At 43.1% G+C, this 18,400-nt stretch overlaps 1 protein-coding gene across 1 annotated transcript; it reads right to left on the bottom strand.

The window, feature by feature from the left end:
• Positions 1 to 3,739: 3,739 nt before the first annotated feature.
• Positions 3,740 to 8,069, bottom strand: LOC308098430 (nucleoside diphosphate kinase B-like). Its single transcript, XM_080446781.1, has 5 exons — positions 8,005 to 8,069; positions 6,966 to 7,093; positions 6,664 to 6,765; positions 4,191 to 4,303; positions 3,740 to 3,951 (listed from the first exon to the last, which is right to left on the bottom strand). The coding sequence occupies exons 2-5, from the start codon at positions 7,080 to 7,082 to the stop codon at positions 3,834 to 3,836; spliced, it is 450 nt and encodes a 149-aa protein (XP_080302907.1). The 5' UTR covers positions 7,083 to 7,093; positions 8,005 to 8,069; the 3' UTR covers positions 3,740 to 3,833.
• Positions 8,070 to 18,400: the final 10,331 nt, after the last annotated feature.

The following is an 18,400-nucleotide window of genomic DNA, read 5'->3' as shown; positions in this document are numbered from 1 at the left end:
CTACTAGTTATACTCTATAGCCTTCAAAACATACTTTGGAGACAAGAGCAGGACAACTTTGGTAGTGTTAATAATGAGAGACTGAGTAGAGCATACTGTTCCTTTGCATAGATAGGAGCCAGTGGACGTGTTTGGGGCATCCAGGATGCCTCCTGGACTGGTCGCCTCCCCAGGGAGGCTTTCCAGGCACATCCAGCTGGAAAGAGGCCACGGGGCCCAGGACCCTTTTGGAGGGATTATATCTCTACACTGGCCTGGGAATGCCTCGGGATCCCCCGCCCCAGTCAGAGCTGGCTGCAATGTGGCCAGGGAAACGGAAGTCTGGGGGGTCCCCTGCTGGAACTGCTACCTCCCCAACCCGACAAAGTGGATAAGCGAATGAAGATGGATGGATGGATGGTGGAAAATATATTTCCATTTATTGTATATCGTCTCTGTCAGGTGGAAACCTCATATTTCCAAAACTGTTACTTCTCAGGATTCAAATTCAAAAGTATAAAAAGCAGCAGATCGACAAGCTCAAAACGCATCGCTTCGCGCCATGTTTCGAGCTTGTGGATCTGCTACTTTTGTTGCTTTTGTGATACACTGCAGTATGATAAAGTAGGGCATTAATTTACGAGAAAACACAAAAAGGTAGAATTTGGAGATAAGAGGTTTCTGCCCGACAGCGACGATATTTTTTATTGTATGAAGGAGAGGCTGACTGTTCATGTGGGGGTGTGACATGTGTCATTAGTTCATATAAGAGTGATGGGGCTGGTTGCTTCATAGGAGAACTGGAGCCAGTCCAGAGGGTGCCGGCTGAGCAAGGATCATGTTCCTGATGACTGGGCCATGTGGACCCTGTCACTAAGGCTTACACTTTCTGTTGACAGATATCTTAATGGCATATTTTACTTGTATAGTATAACAAGTAAACTCATCAATATGTATCATATGTGGAGATCTCTGTATCTGTCAGTCCTTGTCCCTTTCATGCCCATATATGGAGATTCCCGATGTCATTAGTATATGTCCAGACCCATATATTTGGACATATCGGTCTCTGGACAACCAGATTTTCATACGTATACATGCTTTTAAATTGGCGTATCGGGTTTGTTTATGGTTATGTCTGAGTCATAGTGACGAGCCGTGGTCCGCCCGCCGGCCATCCCATTAGCCAATTTTAATATAGGATTGTGCAAGAAGACCATGGTTGTGTCCCACGTACTATTTAGTATGCCAATATTCATATAGTGTTTGTCCGAAGTAAAACCCTACTGTTTATAGATACTAAACAGTAGGCTAAGAATAGCCTACTGTGTATTATGTAATATGTTTAGTATTTGGTTTCGGACACAACTATGGTCTTCTTGCACAATATGCAAAATGGCTACTTGAATGGTGGTTGACCATTCAGTTAGTTGACATGACATTTTTCTCCAAATGAATGATCATATTCCGAGCTTTGGTGATCCAATGACTATTAAATAGTTATATTGTAAAATCATGCCCAACTATTTGATATGGTCTTTATTTATAATTTCACCTTTTTAGGCAAGTTCAGTTATTTGGTACAACGTTTTTTTGGTTACACCAGTTAACCTTTTTGCCATCATTCATCCAAATATTCTATAAATATTGAATAAAATCAGAAATAGACTAGATCCTGAAGAAAGAAAAAGTATCTAGTATCTTGTATGTTAATTGTCTAATTGTATTATCATTACATTTAACCTAATCTCTCAAGAACAGATTCTGCTCTGCGTTGGAATCTGTCGTGAAGGTTCGTCATAACGTGTACACACTGGCCTACAAGTGGGCGTGCCTTCAGATCAGGAAGCAGGCCGCGCTTTACCCAATCAAATGTAGTGGGCGGGATTCACGTGTCCGTCGATCCTTCCCCCCTCGAAACGAACCGAAACTAATTTAACAATAGCCTCCGCGGAGCAGACAAAACCACGGAAAGGTATTCACATTTTAGAAAATCATCATCATAGAAACAAGTGGGCTTATAATCAAAACGATCCATGTTCTCTGGGAGAAGTGGTGTTAGTGTTCCGTGTAGAAATATTGTTAGTGGGAATGAAAACATAGTCGCACCACCGGAAGTGATGCGCTGAAGGCAGACCAAAACCCTGGTTTCCTTGCGCACAGGTGTTACGTCGTCATTGTCCCAGAGCTAACTGAGATAGAACAAACAGCAGAGGGCACTGTTTTTCCTTCTCATTTAGCTCTGGGTTCCCATATTGCATTAAACCAAACCCTCAACACAAAACATGGACATAATTGATATATTTGCATTAGAATTATGCATAGTCATACTGGAACAGCAAAAGCTCGAAACGCGTCACTTGTGGATCTGCTACTTTTGATGCTTTTTATGTGACACTGTAGTATGATCAAGTAGGGCGTTAATTTACCAAAAACAAAAAGTTAGAATATGGAGATTTTCTACCCGACAGCAACGATATGTTAAACAGGCCTTTATCCTCCCTATAGCACTTCTCTGTGACAAGATCATTCTAGGATCACAGGAACACTGTCAGGATGAATGATGTCTGTAAACATCCTCTCTAACACTGGCTGCTTGAATGTTTGTCGAGGAAGGAACTTGATCTTATTGTGTTCAGATCCTACTGTGTCTTCAGTTTAAGTAACTTCCTATTTACAGTACATAATACTGTACAGGTTGTGGTCACTGCAGATACTAAGAGCTTCAGCTACATGCTTCAAATGTCCATTCTGATGTTTGCTTGTACTTTAAGAACTTAACTATATACTTTGATGCACTCTGTTTTGATAAGGACATCAACTAAGATATCCTCACTATTGGTTGTTTGCACAGTAGGTTCACATCTGATTATTTCTATCCAGGGTGAAGTTTGAATCGTGAGTCATGCATGTTTCTCATCTCTCTCTGCACTTTGTTTTCTTGTCTTTTTTCACGGACATACAGTATCTGAAATAAACCATTTAAATGCCATAAATTTCAACAAAGGAAACATTCCCACTGTCAGTTATGTCGTCCATCTAGGAGCTTAATCTACTGTTGTTGTTGTTGCAAGCCAATCTGAATGGCATGCAAACCTAGTTCTATAAAAGTATTAAACATCAAAGGCTTTCCCACCTTTCCAGTGCAGGTGGAAGAAGTACTACATTGTTTTACTTAAGTAAAATATCAATACCACAATATAGAAACATTCTGTTACAAGTTAAAGTTCGGTATTCAAAATGTACTTGAGTAGAAATGCAAAAGAAGTAGCATCAAAATGCAGAATGTCCCATTTTCAAAATGTATAAAAATATTTTGAAAATAGCTGACTTACAAGCTCACAACGCGGTTCACTCAAGGTCACTGTTGTGAGCTTGTATATCGCCTATTTTCAAATAACCGAAGTTATTAGAAGCTGAAGTGGTTAATGTATGTTTTGTAATAATAATCTAAATCTGCAAAGTAACTAACTAAAGTTTTCAAATAATTGTAGTGGACTAAAAGTACCATATTTGTCTCTGAGATGTTGTGGAGTAGAAGTCGAAGTATTGATAATTGGAAATACTCCAGTAAAGTAAAAATACCTCAAAATTGTACGTAAGTACAGTACTTGAGTACATGTACTTAGTTACTTTCCACCACTGCACCTTTCCCAAACCCCAGCAGGAAGTCACAACAAGCATGGTACTCTCTCACCATATAGGAACTTTATTGACAGAGTGAGGCATGTTTGTGGTTTGGATTGAAAAGTGCACAGAGGAGAACAAACTGAGAAGGTCAAAAGACATGAGAGATGAAGAGTATAAAAAACTGGTCTGGCTGGTTTGCTGGGTTGCGATTAGTTGGTTTTAATTTACTCGTAGATAAAGGCGTGGGCGGGGAGCTGGAAGGAGACGAACTCCTCGGGCTTGAACCACAGAGCGACCTCCTTCGTGGCGTTCTCCAGAGTGTCACTGCCGTGGATGACGTTCCTGAGAGGAGACGAGGACAGTTATCAGAAGAAATATGAAAACCACTGAATAATATAAACGATTTGACCAACCAATTAATCTACCAATAGATCTTATAAGTTCCTATCTATCATTCCATCTGCTGACATTGACTCCCATTATGTAAACAATGTGATGACCCAGATAACGAACATGTGAATGGGAGGGGTCAGATTAGCATAGCTAATCATCTATGATGGTTGGTTTTCCTGGGTGCTCACCTGCCAATGGTGACGCAGAGGTCTCCACGGATGCTGCCGGGCTGAGACATAGCTGGGTCGGTCTCACCAAGCAACACCCTACCCTGCTTCACAATGTTCAGTCCCTCCCACACCTAGAGAGGAAGAGAGAGTGTCGAGTAAATTTTATTTATAAATCACGTTTAACCGAGGTTGACCAAAGTGCTGCACCGCATACAGAACAAAAAAATACAAGAACAACAATGTTACACAAAAAATACAAATGCGCATAATAAAATACAAAGGTATAAACAAAGAACAATGAAGGGGAACATGGAGGTTTAAAAGCACAAGAAAAGTGTCCAAGCATTTCTCCATGGAGTTAATGGGACATTGTTTAAAAGGCCAGAGAGAACATGTGAGTCTTTAGTCTGGATTTAAAAGTGACCAGAGAGGATGCAGACCTAACGGATAGTGGCAGGTTGTTCCACTTGAAAAAAAAAGTTTTTCATTGTGAAACCGATAGATACAGTAGCAACTTGTATACTATGTTGGTTCCATCAATCCAAGACAGAACATGTGCATGTGGCCTACCCACACACACACACACACACACACACACACACACACACACACACACACACACACACACACACACACACACACACACACACACACACACACACACACACACACACACACACACACACACACACGCACACACACACTCTCACGTGCATGCGTACGTGGTCTGATTGGCCAGATCTCAATGACCTCTGCCATCGGACAGGAGTCCAGTTAAAATGGTCAAAAAACAACACAAAAGTGCCCACTTCTGATGGATTAATTACAGACCCAGTGTGGTAGTGGAGGCTATTCTCACCCACCAGGGAGGGGACATTAGACGATTAGACTAATACAGGAAGACGTAGCTAGAAGAGTTCTGCTTAATATGAAACAGACTGAGGCCAAACAACATTGGCGTGGACTCCGACTGCAGGGAAAGTTGGCCTGTGTTGATTCTGCTGATCATTCTGTTTCACATTCGATGTACAAAAATGCTGTAATTGGGGAGGATGTCTTAAAATCCAAGACTTAAAATCCAATCAAAGCAAGACTGCAAGTATTGTCATGCTGACAGGTAATGTGCCCGGGACGGGCACTGAAAAGTTTGTGAGAGTGTCATGCTGACTGCAATTTATTTGAATTATAGCTGGCTTTTCAATTCTTATTCATTTTGATTTTGTGTGCATGTTTGCTTTTCTTTATTATTTCATTTTGAGTTGCAGCGCTTTGAAGCCAGTCTATGGTAACAGTGTCAGCAGGTCAGCATGGAGGACTCCCATTGGATAAGTGTCACTCACTTATCCAACAGGTAATTAGGTAGGCTCTCCCTATTTAATGGCCACTGTTGGAGAATGAGGCAGTTTGAGCCACTGAACAGCACAGACCTACAAGGACAGAGGAGGAAGGACCTGGACTCACACGGAGGAAACCAACTGGACCCCCCCCCCCCCCACATTGGAAAGGGAAGTAGATGCATTAGACACTTTATTCTGCTTTGACTGGATTTTAGACATCGGAACCCCTGGCAATTATTGACTCTGCATCGTACAGTTTTAATGGCTTTTAACACTGGACTGCTTTGAAAGACCCCTTTTCCCCATTGAACATTGGATTTGTGCATTCCCCTCCTACGCCCCTGCCCCATTCCACTGCTCTGCTTTTATTAGTTTTTAGGTTGAATAAAAGAACTTTCTGCCTCACTGTGTGGCTTTGTGTGGTGTTTCCCCATATATGGTCACTGTTTAAAACCGAAACCGTATTACCAACCAAGTCAAATCTGTCAATCTGGTATCCTGACATCCATAGTCCACTCTGTATAAACCATGATTCTGAACAACATCTAGAATCCATTGCACACATCACCAATGGATGTAGTGCATATAAAAACTTGTACATTGCTCGCCACGACCGCATTGCCGATGCGGTTAAAAATGGTATGCCATACAGTGCAGCAATGCACAAACACTCAAGAGTGTTACCAGATAGGTTTGGTTTAGCTTGTGATGTCTTTGCTAGCATCCCAAATACCCCTGATGTCACAAGCCACAAGGGAGGTCCTGATTCTGGAGGTGGGCTGTGTCTCTGATTTGTACATGGACCAGACTTTCCAAGAAAAGCATTCTAAGTACCAACCGCTACTGAGAATCATAACAAACCTTGGGTACAGATTGAGATTCTCCATACTCATATTTGGAAGCCTGGGCCATGTATGTTCTATCGTACACGAGTGGCCTAACAATCGCTGGCATGACAAAGAGCAAAGCCAAACAACTTGCTAAATATTGCTCTGTTTCAGCTGTTATAGGCAGTTTGTCTGTGTGGAGGAGAAGGTGCAAAGGTGCCATCTGTATCCTTAGGTGCCATGAACTATCAACCCGGTTATATTTATTTCCCTGTAAATTAATTGTAATCTGTTCATTCAAATAAAGAATTAAAATGTCTGAGTTACCATGGCCAGGATAGGTCCAGAAGACATGTACTTGCAGAGTCCAGCGTAGAAAGGCATGGCGGCCAGGTCAAGGTAGTGCGCCTTCATGTGATCCTCAGTGGGCTGTACACACACACACACACACACACCATTAATATATATTTTTTTAAATACACAAGCTTTAAGTCAGACAGAGTACTGAATCAGTGTTCTAGGTAGTAGGTACGTAGTATGTGACATTATCCCGGAGCCACATTTTAACTGTAACCCTGCTAGGAGTGAAAAAGGTTAACGAAAGAATCAGACGCATAACATGGCATCACCTGCAGGAATTTAGCAGCAACCAGCCTGAAGCCTTTGGCCTCAAAGCGCTTGATGATCTCGCCACACAGTCCCCTCAGGACACCATCGGGCTTAACGGCAATGAATGTCTGCTCCATTTCTGCAGGTGCTGGAAATGAATGAATGAATGAATATAACTTTAAATCACAAATTGCCAGACACTCTGGCAGGCAACATCAGCCATTCTAGGGCTATTTATGTGTGCCCTTTTCACACCTCTATCGTCGCTGTCGGGTGGAAATCCAAATGTCCAAAACTGTTCCTTTTCAGGATTCAAAGTACTGCAGCACAAATAGCAGATCTACAAGCTCAAGCTTTTGTGTGAAACTGTAGTATGACGAAGTAGGGCATTCATTTACGGGGGAAAAAAACATATGGAAAGTTAAAAGATTTCTGCCCGACAGCAACGATGCAATTTAATGAAGTAGCCTATGAATATTTCTGTGGATATACAGTAACCATAGGTTTTGCATGTGGTTTATTATGTAGACTTGGCCTACACGATGTTACCAGCAACTGCATCTGCATGCGTGTGTAGGCTACACAAGAAGACAAAATAGATGTTTTCAAAGGTTTCTGTGGTCTTTGCTGCTTATTTGTTATAAGCAGCAAAGTAAACAATTCATAGTCTATTAGCAAACATTCACACATGACACTCCAATGTGTGTAGTGCAGTGCACAGTCATGCCAGTCAGTGTTGCCAGATCTTGAGAGAGAAATTAGCAACCAGGTCTATGAAAACAAGGCCAAAAGTATAGTGACTAGGCCACATGAGCACTTTAAACCTATATGCATCGGATGTTTGAAAATGTCCTTGACATGAAAAGTCCTTGACACTGCAGGTTTAAACAACATTCAGAAAGCAAGCCCAAATAAACAACTACACTTTAGAAACGAGCCCAAAAAAAACGCAACCGTAAACTACCAATATTTACAAGCGACTTTACAGAAAAACATGCCTAAAGTCCCTTATAATAAGCAGACTTGGCAACACTGATGCCATCCTCAAAGCTATTGTACCTTTTCAACAGGAGTTCACAGGAACTTGTACAGCGGGGGATAAGTGCTCACGGCGGGGATACAATGACAGGGGACGAACAACTCCAAGGGGGCCACTATTTAAACACTCCATGACACAAGGAGGGGAGGGGCTCCAGGGGGAGTCGATATGAAAGAGTGAACGAATTTAGACGAACAACATTGATTTACGACGGGCACTCAAGACATAGCATGACTTTCTTATATAGGGCACAATGCTATGGAGTGAATGTTAAGAGGTGGGGGTTCTGGTTGGCATGTCAAGTGTGTGTGTGTGTGTGTGTGTGTGCGCGCGTGCGTGTGTTGATTCATGAAATGTCTCTCGGTTCATTAGTTGTGCGTTTGACCGTCAGTGTCCTCTCTCTTCAAGGCCAGCACGCCCATGTCCTCCGGCACCCTGGTTATCTGAAACCCTCAGAGCTGAGTGAACACCTCTCAGGGCAGCTGACAGGAAGTATGGCGCAAGATGCTACAACCAGGTGACCTCTCCCACTCTGTCCTTTCTGCCTTCTCCCTCTCACTATCCACTGCTAAATCCTCTTTCTACCACGCTAAGATTCATTTGCCTCTATCGATGGAAGCTTTTTTTTTCACTTTCTCTTTCCCTTTCTCCTCCCTCCTTAAAGCCCCTCCCCCACCCCTCCTTCATCCCTCTCAGCTGACACGTTCGTCACCTACGTAGAGAAGATGGTTTATCACATCAGAATCTCTTTTTCCCATCTTGCCACTTATCAAGTGTCTGTCTGACTTACCCAATGCTAACCTCAACATATCATGCCTGTCCTCCTTCTCTCCTCTCTTTCCAGATGAGGTCCTAAAACTAGTGACCTCCACTAGACCTACAACCTGTCCCCTATCTTCCAGACCATTGCACCTGATCTGCTCCCCTTCATTAAATCCATCATCAACACATCTGTAACGTGTGTGTGTCCATCTGCCTTCAAGTCAGCCAGACTCACACTGCTCCTCAAGAAACCAACTCTTGACTCCTCAGACGTCAAGAACTACAGACCGGTATCACTCCTTTCCTTTCTTTCCAAAACTCTTGAACGTGTTGTTTTCAGCCATGCAGCTTTCTCTCCATCTCTCACAGAACAACCTGCTGGACCCCAACCAGTCAGGATTCAAACCGGCCCACTCCACGGAAACTGCAATCCTTGCAGTCACAGAAGCACTACATTCTGCCCAGGCTGCCTCCCACTCTGCAGTCCTGATTCTTCTGGACCTATCAGCAGCATTTGACACAATGAACCACCAGCTGCTCCTGGACCCCCTTGCTGACCTAGGCATCGCTGGGACGGCACTAAAGAGGTTCTCCTCCTACCTGACTGACCGGACCTACCAGGTTTCTTGGAAAGGTTTGCTTTCCTAACCGGGGTCCACCAGGGATCTGTGCTTGGCCCCCTCCTTTTCTCCCTGTACGCTAAATCTCTTGGCTCTGTCATCTTTGCTCACAATCTATCTTATCACTGCTATGCCGATGACACTCAACTGTTTCTCCCCTTCCCCGCCTCTGCCACTCAGGTGGAAGAGCGCATCGCTGCATGTCTGGCTCACAGTGGATGTCTTCTCACCACCTCAAGCTGAACCCAGACAAGACCGAGCTTCTCTTCTTCCCAGGTAAGTCCTGTCCCATACAAGATCTAACTATTTCCATCGACAACGCCCTGGTGACTGGTGACCTGGTTCCAACGGCCAAGAACCTTGGTGTTGTCCTGGACAGTCAGCTCTCATTCAAGGCACACATTGCAGCGGCCACTAGATCCTGTAGGTTTACACTCTATAACATTCTAAGGATCAGACCCTTCCTCACCCAGGAGTCAACCTAGCTCCTCATCAAGGCCTCAGTCATATCAAAACTTGACTACTGTAACTTGCTCCTTACTGGACTCCCAGCATGTGCACTTAAGCCCCTCCAAATGATCCACAATGCCGCAGCATGCTTGGTCTTCAACCAGCCAAAATGTTCACATGTCTCCCCCCTTCTCCAGTCCCTCCATTGGCTCTCACTGCCTGCACAGAGTACAAAACACTGATGTTGGCCTACAAAGCAACCAAAGGTATGGCACTCCCACATCTTCAAAGCCTGATCCAACCCTTCAACCCCTCCCACTCACTCAGATCAGCTAACACAGGGGAAGCTGTGTTAAAAAGTAATAACACATGAGTGACAGTCATGTACAATAAGTAAAACCAATATTTCAAGACATGACCATTACATTTAACATATTAGGGACTGTAAAGTATATTGTAAGTACTGCAGATCTACATGTAAGTAGGGAAAACATTAGATTTTTGGGGGGTTGGTATTACAAAGTATATAAGATACTGGAATTTGTATATTACATGTTTTATATTAAAATTAACAAAACATATGATTGAATACATTGAGGATCAACAAAATATGTTTTTCCTTGTATATTTTAGATTTATGTTGGTCACTCATGATACAATAACCAGCTCAGTGGCCTTGTGGTTGGTGTGTCTGCTGTGCAGTTGGGAGGTCGGGGTTCAATCGCTGGCTGATTCATACCAAAGACTACAAAGATTTGACCCTGCCTTCCTGCTTGGCACTTAGTATCAAGGGTTGGATTGGGACTAACCAAGACAAAAAACATGCCATCGCTGGTTTACTTCCCTAATCTGCGTGACGTAGGTGGTTGCCTTTTTAGGAGGCCGGAATTAGGTTGGAGTCTATTCATTCCAATGGGAGAGTGAATGTGAGCTTCTGGACAATATTTTAGCCCCAGGGTCACTGAACTAAATATTGGACACAATCGCCACAAGCCACACCATTTTCAGAACATTTTGACACTTAAATATAGCTTTTTTCAGAGAGACAAATCAGGAGAAAATCTACTTTACTATCAACCTTTCTCTGAGACGGTGCCCACTTAGGAGACCAATTGTATGCCATTTGTGTCCCATTTCGCCTCTAGTGGCTCAATCAATATCTTTCTATAGCCACCATCTTTGATACTAGCGTCATGTCTGGGGGGGGGGGGGGGGGTGAATCAGGAGATGACCTATGGGCCACATGGCTCAGGAATCATTATTTGGTTCCCAGGGCTACTTACTCATGATACAGTAGCTGAACTTATAAAGGGCCTTGACCTAACCCTGTTTTATTTTTACATTCATATTTATTTGAATCGTTAAATGTCATTAAGTGTGTGTGTGTGTGTGTGTGTGTGTGTGTGTGTGTGTGTGTGTGTGTGTGTGTGTGTGTGTGTGTGTGTGTGTGTGTGTGTGTGTGTGTGTGTGTGTGTGTGTGTGTGTGTGTGTGTGTGTGTGTGTGTGTGTGTGTGAGATCAGAATGTGATGTATGCACTCTCTGCTGCATGCATGCCTCTATTATCTGGATGGAGGTGACACCAGCTGTCAGGATGGTGGTGCCAAATCATCTCAGTCACCAGAATGACCATGTGACTGACTGTGTGTGCATGTGTGATTCTGATGTAGTGTTGATTTTGACAGCAAATTTTGATTCAGTTTTATTCAGTCTTTTGAATCAAATTCCATTTAGTTTTAGTCATATTTTAGTCATCTGAAATGTTTTACTGTTAGTCTAGTTTTAATCATAAGATTATAGCCGACTAAATCTACAGTTGATCTAGTCGACTAAATGTATTTTGGCGGTGCCTTGATGGTGTCGTAATGCCTGATTTTACACTTGGTTGCGTGCTGAAAATAGCCGATCTACAAGATCTACCGATCTCACAACGCGTCGCAGTGCGACGCGTTGTGAGCTTGTTGTGAGCTTGTAGATCGGCTATTATCAGAGCGCAACACCGAGCACAACCAAGCATAAAATGACTTGTCTTTTAGTTCTACTGGATCTCTTCAACACTAGTCCGTCACTAACGTCTTCAGTCTTGTTTTTATTTGTTGACGAAATTGTCAATATATATAGTCTTAGTTTTAGTCATCATAGCCTAGTTTTTATTGAGTTTTTATTGAGTTAGTGAAAAAAGGTAGTCGACGAACATTTTTGACATAGTTTTAGTTGACTAAATCAACACTGTTCTGATGACATGTGTGCATGTGTCTAGATCAGTGGTTCTCAAACCTTTTCATGTCAAGGAACCCCCAAATTCATATGTATTTGTCCGCAGACCCCCATCTGAAAATGTTTTCTGCAGGGGACCCCCAGAAGAGAAGATTTGTGAAATTCCAAAAGTATTCAAGATTTTCCAATACTTTCAAGATTTTTCAAGTTTGCTGTGAGCTTGTATATTTGCTATTTTTTAATAGCCAACATATGGATAACGTGGTTAAAATGATTGTGATGCTGTATTAACAAATTTAGCTGGGGACCCCCTGGAACCCCCCCAAGGACCCCAGGGGGTCCCCGGACCCCACTTTGAGAACCACTGGTCTAGATACAAAGTATAGAAAATAACCATCCATCTCGAAATGGAAACTAATTCAAACACAGTACGCAGATGTGTTTTTTCCCCCCATACAAGTCTCTTCGAGGCATCGTATTGTTCTCACAGCACTCTATTTATGTGACTGTTAAAGTTGTACAATGCAGAATCCCAAATAACGATTTTTAGCAACCTCTGCTGGTCACTACCGTCACTGCATACAATTTCCGTAATCCTCGATTACCCAGAATTCCATTAGTTTTCACCGGAAGCCGGAAGCGTTTCAAAAAGCGATCTTTTAATTGTTTTATACTATCTACGGATCGTTTCTCTTAGCCAGTGGAGCATTAGTTACCATGAGCTGTGCTTTCTTTTTCTGTTCTTTTTCGATCTTCCAATCCTACATTCTCTTAACATCAGCGTGAGGTTCCTTTTTGCTATTACCGCGGTAGTTCCTGGCCAAACAGGAAACCGTTGCGGTAGTTCCTGGGGACGTCGGCCACGACGTCATGACGTTGGCCAGGAACGTCATTTTCCCGGGAAAGTCCCCCCCTTCACCGTTCAATAGAAAATATATAAATAAAAGGCTCCCGGGGGTGAAATTCATGGAGTGGGTGTTGTGAAACTTTTGCCACTGACAAAAGATATACAATTTAACTTTAGTTTTGTTGAAAACGTTACCTAGTATTACTTTAACCCTCTGTTGTTTACGTGTGACTTCATGTTTGGGCAATTGGTTTCAGCCTGATCCCACTGCCTGCCATTGACTGGCTGATCGGTCCAGTGCTTTGCAAGATCAGCCCCATGCGGACTCACAGACTACACGGAGAGACTCTTATAGACTCATATAGAGACAAGCTATGATAAAAATGCCCGTAGCCCACGGTGTCCTGACGCGACATCTGACATATATACTGTACACTACAGCATGTCAGCTGTAGTGGAAGTCAGCCTGACATTTTAATGATGCCAATTTTACTGTGACATGATTGTGGAGCACTAGTGTCGTGTATTTGCGAGGCGTTGTGAGCTTGTAGATCTGCTATTTTTGGCTAATGTTCTCCTCAGAAAAGGAATTCTAGGGTTCAACATGGTTAATGTAAAAAAAAAAATCCTATCTCACAAAGATTTGGACCCCCTATAGTAGCTCTGAGCCTCAGAGATATATATACTTTATCTACTGTAGCTCTGAGCACCCCCTAGGGGTCCCGGACCCCCTGTTGAAGACCCCTGCACTACAGTCAGGTAGAGGTGGACATAGATACCTCATTGGCCTCTGCAGTTCATTGGAGCGACCTGTAAAAAATATCCTGTTATATTTTTATACAAGTAGATTCTGTCCCAAGTCCCGGAAAAGACGCGCTGTGATTGGCCAGGTAGTCAGGAAGCTTGCCTTCTCCAAAATGGCGCCCGAGATGCAGACGCCTCAGAGCCAGAGGAGGCGTCTACCTTTATATGTCTATAGAGGTGGAAGGGTTGAGTGCATAGATATAGAAACCTAGATACCTCATTGGCTGCAGTCATTGGAGCGACTGGTATCTCAATACAAGGCTCTTCCGCAAGGCTACTTGACTACTGGCCAATCACAGCGCGTTGACTACTGGCCAATCACAGCGCGTCTAACTGACTAGTTGCTGCGCGGCTGCCTCTTAAGAAAAGACCCACTCCACCTGCCTCTGATTGGCCTACCGAACGCCCCCCCTTCTGTGACGCACACGGAAGTTTCCAGCTTGCCCTGCTGAGGCGGAAGGAAGTGGAAGCACGGCCGAGATACGCACGCCTCAGAGCCGAAGGAGGCGTATACCTTTATATGTCTATGGTTGAGTGGGTGTGGCTGTTTGAGGTCAGTGTGGAGCCAGTGGGAGGAGCATGGGTGTTTGGGGGAGGACTGTAGCCAGGCAAGGGGCAGTCCAGTCCGCTTATTATAAGCGACTTTGGGCTTGTTTTTCTGTAAAGCCGCTTGTAAATATTGGTAGTTGTGGGTTGCGTTTTTTCTGGGCTTGTTTCTAAAGTGTAGCTGCTTATTTGGGCTTGCTTCCTAAATGTTGTTTAAACCAGTGGTTCTCAAACGCTTTCATGTCAAGGACCCCCAAATGAATATGTAATTGTACGCGTATCCCCATCTGAAAACATTTTGTGCCAGGGACCCCCATACCAGATTTGTGTCCACAGTTTTCACTTTTTTCCAAGATTATTTTTGAAAAGAGCAGATCTACAAGCTCACAACGTGTTGCATCGCGGCACGTTGTGAGCATGTAGATCAGCTTTTTTCAAACAGCCGATGTATATAGGTTTAAAGTGCTCATGTGGTCTACAGTCGCTTCGTTTGGGCTTGTTTTCATAGACCTGGCTGCTTGTTTCTCTTGCAAAATCTGGCAACAGTGCAAGGGGCCATCATTGGCGGGTAGAGGTGGTACAGTAAGGGTTGAGGAGGGAGTGTGGCTGGGGAGGGGAGTGGTGGCGTGTGGCGTTTTCAGAAGAACCTGGAAGTTGTCAGCATGCTCAGTGGAAAGCCCAGGATGATCAGATTTTTACTCAAAAGATACATTCAAGAAAACCATATCCACTACAGAGAGGACATACGTGATAAGCCGATTCTCAGGAGGCTATAGGCTGCTTTGAATATTTTCTGTGTTGAAGTAGAGTGGTTAATCTAATCCCTGTGTGTCTCTTGAGCTTATAAAAGTCACTTGAATCAAACTGTTTCCATATTATTTTTATTAGTGTATATTTAGAATTGCATGAAGCGGTAGCTACATGACAGATGAATCCTTTGAAATGCTGCAGAGTTGACACACCCCTCTCATTGCAGTGAATAAATGGGGTTGTTTAGTGGTAGAGCAGCCATCTTAGAATCAGAAGGTCCCTGTTTTACCCCGCCCCCCCCCCCCCTCCCAGGAGGTAGAACAGCCGTCTGATCATCAGAAGGTCCCTGTTTTACCCCGGTCCCCCCCCCACCCAGGCTTAGTGTAGTCGGAGTGTCCTTGAGAAAGACACGGATCTCCAACCACTCCCTGGGTGCTGTATTAATAGTTTGGATGGGCGCTGTAAATGCAAAGAATTCCATATGCACAAATGTACTTGGCAAATACCCAACAACTACTAAAGGGCAGAATTAAGAAATTGTTGAACACATTCCCTTTCCCTCCCTCTAAATCAATAAAGCAAAGATGTGATTGCTATTATCTACCATAAAGAACATAGTAAAGCAGGCTAAAATAATTATATCAACAAGGCAGGGACATGAGCTGATTAAGATAAGTATTATTATTATTATTATTATTATTACTATTACTATTACTATTACTATTACTATTAAACATTGAAGTAACTACATAAACACGTTGGTTACAGAAGCTGTCACTTTGATCATCAACTTAATGTTCAAATGTGTTTACCTGTAGTCTACAGGTAAACACATGATCTACAGGCTGTAGATCAGGGATACTCAAATAGCTGAACCTGTGGGCCACATTACCAAAATGGCAAGGGGCCAGGGGCCAGTTGATAAAATGACAACATTAAAGGGACAGTTCACCCCCCCAAAAAATTATTGGATTTTTGGGGGATTTAAGTTAAAAAACTACAAATCATTTCAAAGTAAAAAATCTCAAGGAGGAATTTTTGAACTATGGAACGTGAAAACTTACCTGAATTTTGTTGCATGGACACCCCCCCCCACCCCCGAACCCGTCAAGAACCTGTGTTGAGAGAAATACTTACCCTTATGATTTGGCTGTTTAAAAGGTTAAAAGGTTAAAGCACTATATATATATATCTTGATAGTAATCATTGCCATAGAGTATTTGTTCAGTAAAAATAGATACCAATAAAATTGGTATCTCGACCTGAAAATGTGTTTTCTGTGTAATAAAGAGCTGGAGAGACATGGAGACTCCTGTTACTGAACAAACACTCCAGCCAGTACTATCAGAATATAGAGCTATTTAACACTTATTTTAACCAAAGAAAATCACTTAACCCATTTAAACCAGGAAAGCATCTTTGTCATTTGGCTATTCAAGAATAGCAGATATACAAGCTCATAGTAGTCCGTGAGCCAGGGGGGTTGGTCATTACCATCTGAGGTGATTAATGCTCATAGTGATTTTTGTCAAGGTATGCATGTCTAGAGTTAGAAAATATGTGATAGCCTTGCACCAATGGTAGCTTTATGGGTGCTATCATGCATTTTATGTTATAACACTAGACGAAAATTACATGGGTCAATATATGAAAACATACTATTAACCCCCCCCAAAAAAATATACAAAAGGTTTTTCAATTGGTTCTGGTACGTCTAGGCGTGCTTAAGAACATACAAAAAAATCTAGGAAATTATATTTCTCGTAAAGCCATCATTTTCAAGATGGCGTCCAATATGACTGCCAGGAGCTTAAATGGCTTTATGATACTGTTCAACCTAGAAAGGTGGTTTTGGTGTCTAAAACTAGGTCTTAGGGTTCAAGAAATATGGCTGAATCAGTGAAATTACCATCAGTTAATTTTGTATTGCCAAATCAAAGATGGTGTCCATCCCATGGTGATGTTCCATTGTACTAAATTATGTTAAAAACAACAAAATATTGCAGTTTTGTGAGGGAATCTGTGAACTTCGTGAACGTGATTCATATGGGGACCTGGGGGGGGGGGGGCATTCATAGGCGTAGAATCTATTTCTAATGTTATATTTTGACTTGCTGGTCAGTCTTTGGCCTATGTGCTAAAGGTCAGGTCAAGGTCTCTCTCGCACCTTATCGTCCAACCAGGTGTCCAAGCAGGCAGCAGATATGGTCACTGGTTGACATGTACAGCAGGCCCTATTCACCTCACAATTGACATGGAGCCGTTTGTTGACACCTTGCAGGTATATAAGCATCTTATATTCTTCAGCTGCATTGCAAAACTGATGCAAGGTTCAGCACTGGAAGTGGAAATGCATGTGGTTGCAGAACATGACAGGCAAGTTCAGTGGTCAGTCCTGAGTGTATCAGCAGCACTCTGAAGTGGTTTCTATCAACTTGGCCAAAGACATTTGAACAGATACAGCAGTAGCCTACCTGGACACTGCACATCTCCATCCTACTGGCTGACAGTGGGTAGACAACTTCTTCCTACACTTCACATCCACCAGTTTGAATGCGCAGGGAGACACATTGACATTAACTTCACCTTTTCTCTCATGAAGCACATGACTGAAGCACTTCTTCCATGCTGGCCATGTGCAGTGTGCTTGATATCTAACCCAGTGCCTGCTGAAGATGCATGTGCTCCATGCCATAGCATAGAGGCTAAGCTAGACCTTGTCTGTCGGCACCATGATGGATTCTGGATCACTGTCTCTGCTGACCAGTCTGGGGAGCAGACTGCCATAACGATCAGGAAAGATGCTGTCATGATGCATGTGAGTGGAGTGGACTGAAGGACTGAAGCCTTCCCCAAAATGTGCAGAAACAGAGGGAGAGTTGAAGCACTGGTGTGTCTTGGTCATAAAATATTGGGGTGTAGGATTCCTCACACACAGAAAGATCATCTCTTCAATCCCATCCTAGTCCCAATCCCAGCTAATTTGCCCCCATGCTGTTGTGAATAGTAATGTCCTTTACCCACATGAGATGTCATCATGAAGAGTAAGAACATTAAGCAGAAGCCGTTGAGCATGTTGTACACCTTCAGTGCTGACGATAGATACTGCATTTAGTCATGATGAGGCAGACATCACCATGAGTTCCTATATCCCTGATGCAGCCATCTCTGGAAAGGGTGTGATACACATGCTCAGTGATTACACTGATGTTCTTGTCCTGTTGTATGCTGTGTATTGGGGTGTATCAGGTGGACCTACAGTGTAAAGTATAGATGGAGCATTGGGATGGGACAGTCTTATATGTATGACAAAGGCAAGATCAGAGCACACTACACTTTGCTGGCAGGGAACTTCCCAGGCTACCCTGATGTGCTGGGTGAGGTGGGTGCCACAAGTCAATGGCCCTTCCTCCAACACCGAC

Source organism: Gymnoscopelus braueri, assembly GCF_963280865.1.
Source record: "Gymnoscopelus braueri genome assembly, chromosome: 13".
NCBI classification, from domain to species: domain Eukaryota; kingdom Metazoa; phylum Chordata; class Actinopteri; order Myctophiformes; family Myctophidae; genus Gymnoscopelus; species Gymnoscopelus braueri.
Note: the sequence above shows the minus strand (reverse complement) of the source record. Positions and strands in the feature narration are given on the sequence as shown.

Excerpts from the sequence above, each read along its gene's own strand:
- LOC308098430 (XM_080446781.1), bottom strand. The coding sequence starts at position 7,082 with ATGGAGCAGACATTCATTGCCGTTAAGCCCGATGGTGTCCTGAGGGGA. Across the intron at positions 4,304-6,663 it reads CTGGACCTATCCTGGCCATG|GTGTGGGAGGGACTGAACAT; the intron begins GTAACTCAGACA and ends CTTCCTCTCTAG. Across the intron at positions 3,952-4,190 it reads CTCTGCGTCACCATTGGCAG|GAACGTCATCCACGGCAGTG; the intron begins GTGAGCACCCAG and ends GTCTCCTCTCAG.